Source organism: Antrostomus carolinensis, unplaced genomic scaffold (assembly GCF_000700745.2).
Source record: "Antrostomus carolinensis isolate BGI_N321 unplaced genomic scaffold, ASM70074v2 scaffold6598, whole genome shotgun sequence".
Taxonomy (NCBI): Eukaryota; Metazoa; Chordata; class Aves; order Caprimulgiformes; family Caprimulgidae; genus Antrostomus; species Antrostomus carolinensis.
The window spans coordinates 102310-114519 of NW_010333587.1; the positions used below are offsets into that span (position 1 = coordinate 102310).

The 12210-nt window shown below is 40.3% G+C and overlaps 1 protein-coding gene across 1 annotated transcript in view; it reads right to left on the reverse strand.

The window, feature by feature from the left end:
- LOC104529568 (cohesin subunit SA-2) overlaps positions 1-11969 on the reverse strand; it is a 60317-nt gene extending 48348 nt beyond the window's left edge. The window contains exons 1-5 of the mRNA XM_029086469.1: positions 11926-11969; positions 7423-7507; positions 6646-6792; positions 5097-5193; positions 4009-4085 (exon numbers count right to left, since the gene is read on the reverse strand). Of these exons, the coding sequence (XP_028942302.1) occupies positions 4009-4085; positions 5097-5193; positions 6646-6792; positions 7423-7507; positions 11926-11969 (450 nt within the window). The remainder of the gene's footprint in view (positions 1-4008; positions 4086-5096; positions 5194-6645; positions 6793-7422; positions 7508-11925) is intronic.
- Positions 11970-12210: the final 241 nt, after the last annotated feature.

Genomic DNA, 12210 nt, shown 5'->3' on the forward strand with positions numbered 1-12210 from the left:
CTCTGAAGAGCAGAAGAACCACCTGGTCTAGCAGCTACTACTCCCAGTTTTGTATCATCTGCAAACTTGCTAAGAGTACACTTGGCCCTATTGTCCACATCATTACTAAAGATGTTAAACAGCATTGGCCCAAATATCAAACCCTGGGGTACACCATTAGTGACCAGCCTCCAACTGGACTTTGGGCCACTGATCACTAACCCATGGGCCTAGTTGTTCAACCAGTTTTCAGTCCACCTTGCTGTCCACTTAACTAACTCCTACTTCATCAGCTCGTCTATGAGGATGTTACAGGAGATAGTGTTAAGTCTAACTGAAGTCAACATAAACAACATCTGCTGCTCCCTCCTCATCCACCGAGCCAGTCACTTTGTTATAGTAGGCCATCAGGTTGGTTAAGCACAATTTCCTCTTTGTAAATCCATGTTGACTTCTCCTGATCACCTTCTTGGCCTTCATGTACTTGCACATTATTTCCAGAATTACTTGCTTCATCACCTCCCCAGGGATCAAGGTGAGGCTCACCAACCCAAGTTCCTCAGATCTTCCTTTTTGAAAACAGGAGTGACATTTTCTTTCTTTGAGCTTTCATGAATCTCTCCCAGTTGCCATGACCTTTCAGAGATAAGCAAAAGGGGGCTCGCAATGACATCAGCCAGCTGCCTCAGCACTCTCGGGCACATTCTGTCAGACCATATGGTCTTATGTATGTCCAGTCCATTTAAGCGTTCCCTAACCTGATCCTCCTCCATGGAGGGTAAGTAGTCTTTGCTCCAGAATCTCCCTCTGGTTGCAGGGACCTGGTATTTCTGAAAGCCAGTCTTACAATAAAGTCAGAGGCAAAGAAGGAATTGAGTATCTTGGGCTCTTCTGTGTCCTTTGCCACCAGGGGCCCTGCCTCATTTAGCAGTGGGCCCACATTTTCCTTGGTCTTCCCTTTGCTGCTGATAAATTTGTACAATATTTTCTTGTTGCCCTTCATGTTTCTTGCCAGATTCAACTCCACTAACTCTTCCCACTAACACTAATGAGAATTTTGGGAGGAAGGACTGGTACATGGATATAGTGTTGCAATCAATTAGTTGAACAGTAACGCAATGGTTAAATCACTGAAATTATCAAGAATTAAGAACTACCTAAAAACCTTTAATTTTCCAATCCTCTGAATGCTAGAAACAAACAATATAAATCAAAAGGCCAGATGAGGTACTCTGGCAGGTATCTGGTAATATTCTCCACTCTCATTACTACTTTCACGACTATTATAACTTGTTTTAAAAAAATATTTTCAAAAGCACAGTAGTCCTAAATGGCACTACTTCTCAGCCAACTTAATCACTAAGTTATGTTCCCATCTTATTTGTGAATGACAAAGAATTACACGCTAAAAGAAACCCAGATGAAACAACTCATTTTAAAATAACAAACTACTTTGCTCTTGCTCTTACCATAGGTCAGCTTTAAATGAAATTGGTTTAATCCTCAAGCATTTTTTCAATCACATAATAACCATGGTTGACATAAAAATGGTTGCTGGACATAGTACTCCAGGTGGGGTCTCACCAGAGCAGAGTAGAGGGGCAGAATCACCTCCCTCGACCTGCTGGCCACACTTCTCTTGATGCAGCCCAGGATACAATTTGCCTTCTGGGCTGTGAGCGCACGTTGCCAGCTCATGTCCAGCTTTTCATCCACAAGTACCCCCAAGTTCTTCTCCACAGGGCTGCTCTCAATGCCCTCATCCCCCAGCCTGTATTGATACTGGGGATTGCCCCAACTCAGGTGCAGGACCTTGCACTTGACCTTGTTGAACCTCATGAGGTTCACACAGTTCCACTTCTCAAGCTTGTCCAGGTCCCTCTGGATGGCATCCGATCCCTCAGGCATGTCAACTGCACCACTCGGCTTGGTGTCGCCTGCAAACTTGCTGAGGGCGCACTCAATCCCACTGTCTATGTCACTGATGAAGATATTAAACAGTACTGGTCCCAGTATGGACCCCTGAGGGACACCAGATGTCACCGATCTCCATCTGGACATTGAGCTGTTGACCACCACCCTCTGGATATGGTCATCCAAACAATTCCTCATCCACCAAAAAGTTCACCCATCAAATCCATCTGTCTCCAATTTACAGAGAAGGATATTGTGGGGGGCCGTGTCAAAGGCCTTAGAGAAGTTCAGATAGATGACATCCGTAGATTTTCCCTTGTCCACTGATGTAGAAGGCCTCTAGGTTGGTCAGCCAGGACTTTCCCTTGGCAAAGCCATCCTGGCTGTCTCAAATCACCTCCCTGTCCTCCACGTGCTTCAGCACAGCTTCTAGGAGGATCTGTTCCATGATCTTCCCAGGCACAGAGGTGAGGCTGACAGGTTGGTAGTTCTCAGGGTCCTCCTTTCTACTCTTTTTAAAAATGAGTGCAATGTTTCCCTTTTTCCAGTCACCAAGGACTTCACCTGACTGCCATGACTTTTCAAATACCATGGAGAGTGGCTTTGAAACTACCTTAACCAATTCCCTCAGGACCCTGGGATGCATCTCATCAGGTCCCATAGACTTATGTCTGTTCAAGTCCCTCATTTGGTCACAAGCCTGATCTTCTCTTACAGTGAGAAGGACTTTAGTGTCCCAGTCCCTGTCTTGCAGTCCATCCACTCGAGAGGTGTGGGAAGAGGCTGCCAGTAAAGACTGAGGTAAAAAAGTTGTTGAGTACATCAGCCTTTTCCTTGTCTGTTGTTACCAGTTTGCTAGTCTTGCATATCAGGGGGGTACACTTTCCTTCACCTTCCTTTTGTGCTAACATTCTTGTAGAAGCCCTTCTTGTTATTCTTTGTGTCCGCTTTTGTCCATCAGTAAAATGTTTCCATAGAGTAGCATGTCAAAATACTGCTCCAAAATCAAAGTTACTTCGTTTTTATAGCATGCAGAATACAGTTTCTGAGGCAACGGTAGAACCTTCCTTTTTGTCCACTAGGACAGAGGAGAAGGTTACTGAGCTGTAACAGATCCAGGCTGATGGTAACAATAATCACATCTTTGTACCTTCCAGAGCACCTACACTACTGTGAGTGCTATTCAGGACTCATTTAGTTGGGAAAGAAGTGCCAGATTACTAATTCATATGGCCAGACACATATTGGATCATTTCTGTCAAAAATTAAACCAAGAGCTACTACACTTCTAAAATGAAGGAAACCATGTTGGCAAATTCATCCTCTGTGGGAATTTCTACAGCAGCTGGTCTTTGAGAGATGCTCAATTAAAGCAAGACTGATGGCTGCTGCTTGACAAATCAATTCAGAGGTGGCAAATACGGAAAAAAAAAAAACAAAAAACACAGAAGCAACAGTGAGAGTATTGCAGAAAATTTTATGTTGCCATAATTAGCCAAGGAGCAGTCAAATAGAGAAACAATATAGTAGAGCTATGCATTTTTCTTAACAATCCTCAAGAAATTAGATATTCACTACTGTTTTGACAATTACTTAAAAATCAGAAATGCATTTTTCTTCTTTCTTATGACACAATACAGTTATAAAAATTCATATTGTCAGTAATAGAGAAGGAAAAGATTAAAAAAAAAAAATCAGCTAAAAAATATCTTTGAATTAGCTCATCAGTAATCCACAATAGCATTTTTAAAAAGGACTTGTCAACCAAATACCAAAGGAATGGTTTACCTGCTGCAATGCCAGGTTATATTTACCTCTATTAGGTCACTATCAAAAGAACTCCTAAGAGAAAGCCAGATCCAGGAAGACTGCAGTTAGATAGCCCTAATAAAACTCTGAAAATAAAAGAAACTTAGAAAAAAAAAAATATCCTGCTGCTGCTAAAATGGGTCGTCACAAAATCAAATTTCTGTTGTGAAAAACAGGATTATTTTCCTAAATTAAGGAAACAGGACACAGCTCCTGATAAGTAGTAGGAACTCTGTCCAGGTTGGCTATTAAAGTAGAGCCTATTGTTAGTACAAAAAAGGCATCCAAAGTCAAAGCTGTGCCTACCTCATCAAAGGTCTCTGTCATTTTTCGCATGACGTCCTTCTTGTGCAAATTTTGAAACATCTCTGCCGTTACCATGCCTAGAAAAGTCATGTTTTAAAAAGAAGAACTACCAACAACTGTACTACATTAATCAAGTCCAAACCACAGTAAGGACTTTATTTTAAATTTAGAAACATCAAAAAAGGGGAACCCTGTGTTATCTCTGTTTACACTGGTATGGGCAACATCTATATAGGGAGACATATAAATTCATTTATAGTAGAAAATAGTGATGAACCAAAACTGAAATTCACATTAGAAATATCTGCTCTGTGCTGTCTGGCAGGGCTATTTTCTCTGTCCATTGATTCACATCAAGGACTTACTAAAATTTTTCCCACTGCTAGTCAAAGGCCCCAAAACTTTTCCCATAAGAGAAGGCATATTTGTCAAAGACCTGGAAAAAAATTGAAGTGTAAAAGGGACATTCTAGCTTCTTAAATACACTCAGAAGTTTCAAACTAATAAAACAACCTTCTTAAAACTCTTACTTTCCATCTCGAAGCATTTTGTTAGCAGACAGTCTCAAGAAGTCACTGTCTCACTGTCTGTTATGAAACAGACAGCTTCACAACCCTCTGGTAACAGTAACCGCCATGAGGCAAGAGATCGCTTCTCTAGGCACCAAAGCAGGGAGCCTCATTTGCTAGTTGTTTATTTCCAAACAAAGAGACTAGCAAAACAAAAGATACTAGGAAATTACAAAACAAATGGGAACTGAAACACTGGATTTTAACTATAACGGTCATCGAAACCATCTTCCCTATGTGGGCATTCTGCAAAGCCGTGTGACACACCACTTCAGCAACCCGACCTTGCAAACGATGTTCAAATAAACTCTGAGAGCTGGTGTGCTATAAACACACAGTCAGAGACTTCAACCAGTAACATTCTTTACCATTAGTCCTGCCCATCTGGAGTTTGTCTTAATGAACAGTACAGATTATAAATACATGATGTACTGGAGAGAAAAATTCCATTTTAGAAAGCACACTTCAGACTACTCTCCCCCACACACAATGGAAAGGGCCTCTGAGAGTGTAAATTACCTTGACAGCCTGAGCACTGAATGAAGAAGCTGATCAGATCTAGAAGTGCCACATTCCTGTCTTGTTTATAAGCTTCAACCCAGTCATCTACTACAGACTAGAATAGATTAAAGAAACTCATTAGTCAGGAGCTGAACACAGCATGCTGCACTCTACTGAAGACATCCATAATAAAGACACAAACAACATTGTTGCATCGCCATTAAACTATAAAAGTGAGAATAAACTCCACACAATTTTGTTCCATTTCTAATAGTACATGCAAAAAACTCCTGGGGCAAAATGAAGTCTTGAAATGCTGATACACAAGTTTTGCTCTAGGCAATGTTGCCATTCACAAATGCTTTGCTCCCTGTTAACAGGGGAAATAGCCACAGCTTTAATAAATTTAATACACAAAAACCATCATTTTTTGTGTATTAAACTGACTTCTTGCCCACAATGAGGTAACAGTTTCATTAAAAAAAAAAAAAAAAGAAAAAAAAGAAAAAAAAAATTAACCTCTGCACCATCTAATAATTAAATTAATATTAGCAATTGTTTCTAGGACTTCTCTTCTTTAGCACACAGTTTGTGAAGCAGGCTGAAACTGTTCACATACTATACTTAAGCTAAAAAACAACTACAACTTCATTTCTAGGGCAGTCTACAGCCCTAGAAATACAGCCTGTATGTGACAGAGGCCTGCTGGGACAAGCCATCCAGGCTTCAATCCACTACCTGTAGTGCCACACAGGTCTAATGAATTCTAGCAGCAGCAGCCTGGACTCAAGCTGCTGCCTTTCCAAACCCTTCACATCATGCTTTGCATAGCAGAAGCTGAGCTCTTCAGGGAGCTCTGCTGAAGTTAACACAGCTGTAGCATGGCAAAAGTCCATTCACATAAACATCCTGGAAAAACTAAGGTCTCGCATCCAAAATATAAATGTATTTTTCATGTGTGCACACACACACGCACACTTTGCTTACAGATACTGGAGACATACGTATAACCTTGTATAAAAATATTTGGGACTCCAGATTTTAATTCTTCATACACATATACAAACACATATGCTCATAGAGTATGGGAGGTAGGCTTCCTCACATTCAAGAAAGTTACTAACTATAGAGATGCACAGGGAACCTGACTATTATGCAAATCGCTGTCAAACTGCATCAGAATGGAGGAAAAAGAAAAATACCAAAAGGCAAGCTCCCAGAAAAAAAAGGCCTGATTTTCAGCATCCTGAACAACCAACATTTTCTACAGATGAACCTTTCTTGTATTTTTTTAAATAATTATCTTTTCCTATGTTCAGAAATTGCTTTAGGAAGACTGGTTTAGGTATATATTTCCTTCCTCTTTCTAAATATGACAGCTAACTCCTTGAAGGTGCATTGTTTTCAGAGCCACGCTCATAACAGTTTTCCAGTCAAACAAGTTTCTTCCCCATCAATGCCAAAACAGAATAAAATTTCAATACTCTAGAGCATAAATAACTGAAGTGACCACTGTTTATGCACCCTCCCTCCAACAACTCCTCTCAGAATTCAGAGCTAGAAATACCTGCATGGCCCGCTTCCCCATGCTAACCACTTCAAACAGCGTGACTGCCTCAACCACTTCACCATTCTGCAGCTGCCTCACTCTTCTGCTGCTGGAAGAATTTCTCCTTATGTTTTCACACTGTTCTCGAACCTTCCGCTTCTCTCTCTGAAACGAGTCAAGCAAAGAAAGTATATGAGAAAATACAACATCTAACAGACTTTCACAGATACATGAATTATCCCCTAATAACAAGTTTATTCTACTCTCATTGTAATCATTTCCCCAGGGTGCTAACTTTTAAGCTTCAAGAACACTGATAAAGCCTTATCAAACATGACCATACTAGAAGGGGATGAAAGAAAGGATTTAGCAGTTTGATTTTTTTTTCAAGAATGAGTCAAAAGCATAGGAAGGTATAACAGGAAAGAAGCTTCTGAACGGTTGTGTACTACCCAGAAGGCATTTTTCAGTGGCAGCTGTAATTTCTGAAGAATAAACAGCAAGCTCTTGTACATCTTTTCACTCACAGGGTAAACACACAACCTGCAAATTAACATCAGCTGCAGACAGTGCACAGCTAAGAGAGAGCACATGCTGAAATGAAGTGACTCTTCAAAAGCCAGCATTGAGGCTCTGATGTCAGTGGAACCTGGGGGTCAAGCTGTACCCGGTGACTAGATTTTAGATGCACTGTACTCTGATTGTTTTATGTAATACTCAATTTTGTAACAATTGAATGAGATGGAAAATAAATTTGATAATAATTTAAAAATTTTTTAAAAAAAATCAACTTACTGGTGTTTTCAAGTTGCCATTTCTCATGCAGCTGCCGTTCTGCACAGCAGACTCGGGCACAGTCTCATCACGGACAGCGTTCTCTCTGAAGCGTAACAAACACGTCGAAGGGGTTAGCAGTGAGAACACGGAACTACACACTTCAGTACAAACAACAGGAGAAAATAAAAGCATACATATGTATTTTAATATTTTTAATGAATCATTAAGAAGTTATGTCATTTTGTTACTAAAATCCAAACTGCTAGCTTCACAACAGAAATTTGAGGCCTTTTTCAAACTATTGGCTTTCCTGTAAGATATATAAATGATTAGAAAACTAGCGAAACTATCAGAGATATCAAGGAAGTAGAAAGTAAATGAAACGGAAAGTTGGTGTTGACTGAAGGCAGCTTTTGTTGACTTAAGAGCCTTGAATCGTGAATCAGTAACACAAGTACGCATTCACTTCACGGGTGCTCTCAACAAAGCAAGGTAATAACGTTGGATGGGTCTACAGTTTAAAATGAATGGAAGAAAGAGTTTTACTTTGTCTATAAAACATGCTGAGGAAAAAAAAAGACACATAAGAAATTTCATTTGCAGGTCATTGCTAGCATGATGGAGGAATAATTTTATAAAGATGCACCTTCTGGGAGATCTGAAGCCATACATTTATCTGCAATGAAATCATGCCACTTTTCATCATTCCCAATGCTAACAACATGCTTTGCCAAAGGTCATGTGTGAGCAGACGAGCTGGATCCCACTTGTGCAGCAGGTCCAGCACTGGTAGCTGGCTGCTATGGCCTCCTTTTAAACTACAGTGGCCAGGACATGAAGCCAGTTGACTTGTACTATAAGAAGGCACAAAAGAAAGTAAATATGAGAGTGTACAGTTACTTTCATTTCCATGACACTGCTGCAACGAGAGAGTGTACTAACACAAGTGACCACTTTACAAAGAAAAAAAAAAACAGTGTATTTGTATTACACTATCGGATACAGTCAACTCTCCCATATCCAGGGTTGGCTAACCCAGATGGAGAATTAACTGTGCTATGGATGCAGAGCCAGCTTGACTTCAGCTAGGTTTATCAAGGCCAGATAAGCACTGTTGCTGTTGTTGTTTTTCTTCTTCCCAAGACTCTTTCAGTCAGACATTGCCTCTACAAAGCAAATCCTGAGGCTGAATAGCATCAACCGCAGGACCAAGGTCCTGATGTTATTTTATTAGTTAGAGCAGACAGAAGTTTTTATTTAAACACATCCCTGTTTCCTTTTTTAATCTATTGGGGCACTTCACCATAACCAACGCAGAATTAGGCTTCCAAACACTCCTATAAAAATGCTATATAAATATAAAATTCTATAAAAATATATCAAATATATCAAAGTTCAAAACATGCCACAGCATTTGACAGATGGAAGCCAAGAAAATCATTCAGGATGAACCAATCCTTACATCAGCTGTCTGGACTTCTCCATGTTAGAAAAAAGAGAGGGATGAACTATAAGAAATATTTTGCAAAAGTTTTCAAATGTTTTCTTTGATTTGTAATTGCGAGCCACAGACATAAAGTATCTCAAGCATCACCAGAGAATTCCCACTTGAAAAGAACAAGCAGCAAGATAGCAACATGTATTGCTTTTCTGATGCCAGTTAGCTCTTCCCAGATTCTTCCACAGACCACAAGTATACAAAAAAGAATTCAAACATGTTTGTTGAGGAGCTGCTTCTCCTACATGATTAAATCCTTCCACTCTTGATTTCAAAGCATAATGCAACATTATGGGCCCAGACTAACATGCTCTTACTTGCACTGTTTCACTAGAACTACCACTCAGATGCCAGCCAACATCGTGGTAACATGTGCTACTTCTTTCTGCACTACACCTCAACATCACGCTCAACACTCTCTCAAACAACTCTCCTGACTTGTTTGCATGTATAATTCAGCAACTTACTCCATCCCATAAAGAAAATAAATGCATTGCATTTGATTACAGCAGCTATAATTGAGTCCAAGTTGAATTCAAACATTTAAATAATGAAAAAATCAGAACTGCCGCAGGACAGTTCAGTCAAGTACTTGTCTGATCACATACTGCTTTTAATATCTCTGCCTAGAATATACTTCTTTGAAGCTGTAACTCACGCATCTCTTTCCCAAGAACATCCTGAAGGATGGCACTACAGATGGTATCTACGGGCCCTGTGCTACTTACTTTGTTAGCTTATGCCAGGCAAAATGCACCTGCAGCAAAAGGAGCTCAACAAAGTAAGTGAATGCCTGGTGTATGGAACAAAAAAAACCTGCAAGAACAAGAAGACCTTTGATCTACAGCTTCCTCATGTTGGGCTAACAATGACAAGTAAAACAACACTTCTGCCATGAAACCGGTTAGAGTAACATTCACACATCCACTAAACATCTGTCTTAGACACCCAATAAATGTAACTAAGCACTAAATACTAATACTGAAAAGCCATTTAGTTTCTGAATTGTGTTGGTTATCGGTGCACCACAGTACATAGCAATGTCACAGAAATCACTGTGATACGACAGACAACCCACACAAAAGTAGAGATTTTCAGATAAAAAAATTAGTATCAGATTAAATTCAGATACTATCAATACTCATGTTTCTCCTTTCTCTTCTTTTTCCTTTTAATACTGGTGTTTCCAGTAAGGCTATTCATAAGGCAGGTACTTAAACATTTGCAGGAACTAGATCAGAGCCTAGTAACTGAACTCCACAAAAATACTTAGAAATTAAATGAGGTATTTTAATGGAGCTTTTATTTGCACAACTAAGTTTCTGTCGAAGAAACTGCTAAAAGAATTAAGACATCCTCTTTTCTCCTTGAGCAAAATAGGAACCATTGCACCTAGCTGAGGATGACATGTGATCCCTTCTGCAGCAATCCTTATCCATTACTCCATTTAACATCGTTTCAGCTATAGGAGTGCAACACTAGGTTTGACAAGCTCTGAACTACTATGTTTCTAGGTTTTTTGCTCCCCTCTGTAGTCCATACTGAGGGGAGCAAAAAAACTAGCAAAAAACTACCTACTGTAGTCCATACTGAGCATTTTTGCATACCTAAATTGCCACGTGGGCTGGTAAGAAACAGCTCTCAGCCATTTACTTTGTTTCCATCAGCAATCAGTAAGAAGGCACAGGCAGAATTCCATTCCTATCTCATCCTAATTCTCACCTAGATACCTTGTTACATACGGCTCACAGACTCATTTTTACTCCGCATTTCTGCCACAATATAGTCCTTTCACTAGCACTTGAAGTGTTACTGATGAAAGAAAAACAGTTGAAGCAGGAAGGAAGCGAAGTCCTTCATCTAGTCCTCAAACACAATACTACTGTGAGAATTCCTGAATTCAGTTTTCTCATCTTAATAAACATTTGAAGCAGATTTAGTGACTCACACTTAAAAAGAGAGCTACTTCTTTAACAGAGAGATAACATATTTCTTTAGCTGTGTAAAAGGAACAATTAAGCTACGTTACTGGAAGAATCCTACCTGTATATTTTTAAATTATAAATTTCAATACAACTGCTTCATCTTTCAGAAGCAACATCAGAAGCCCAGCTACACAACTGCCAGGTGCCTTCCTGACACTTCTGAAACTAAGAGGCTGGCTTCGGATGAAACATACTGGAAAGGACATATGGGAAGCTATATTAATTGCCATCATGGACTATGAGGAATACGTCTCCCAGCTTTCATTAGAGCTTAATGAAGCAAAAGACCTGGAGCAGACTTGCTCAGAAGGTGACAGGATCAGCAAAGACTGAGCTGCAACGAGTTCAAAGCATGCAACACTGGACACCTAAGAAAGTTCACTCTTTGAAGCCAGCAAAGATATGCCCAAGTGTTTTAACTTTACCTTTTACTTATTTGTATCAGCTCTAGTAAAAATAAAGCTTCTAAATACCATTCTGTAAACAATTCTATGAATACATTTGGTTTATAGATCATCTCAACTGATGACTAAAAAATACGTTATGACAATGATGTAAATCTATAGCAGATAAAAACAGCTCTAGAGAAGCAACGTCCCCTTCAATGCCAACAAGGAGACTACAGATTTACAGATTACTTAATCACCCTTTCCCCTCAGCATCCTCAAATTCACCACTGAAGTGAACACACACATTGACTATGAATCTGCCCATTATTTTGTTTCAAAGTGGGTTATTGTAGTGAATAAGGCACAGAAAAGCTTGTAAGATCAAGGTCCCTGTCAATCAGCATAAAACACTACATCAAGATGATAAACAACACATAAAAGGGCATAAAATCGAGTTATTAGTAAGAAGACATAGTGCATAGAAAATCCCTTTTTTCTACCCTCCCACCCAAAATGACACATTGTAGATTGCCCCACTATCCACCAGGCACAAATCCAAGGGGCAGCACCCCAGTTTACCAACAGCTTTGGCAGACACCCTGCACCGGTTCTTACTTGTGGCTGGGAAGGTTACCAAACCGCCTCTTACTTGTGGCTGGGAAGGTTGCCGGCGGCGTGGGGCTCGGCTATCATCGCCGCTACATGATGTCAGGGGCGCAGGCAGCGAGCGAAGGCGACCGCAGCGCTGCTGGGGCGACTGCCCCAGGGTGGGAGGGGGGCGTCCCAAAATCAGCGCGGCTCTGGCTCTCGCCGGCGAAACAGCAGGCAAAATCTGCCAAGGAAAGGAAACAGAAAGAGTTAATTCGAGGCAGCTCCCCTAAAATTAAGTCGGAAAGTTCCCCGCAAAACCCAGTAGCAGGAGGGGATAAAACTT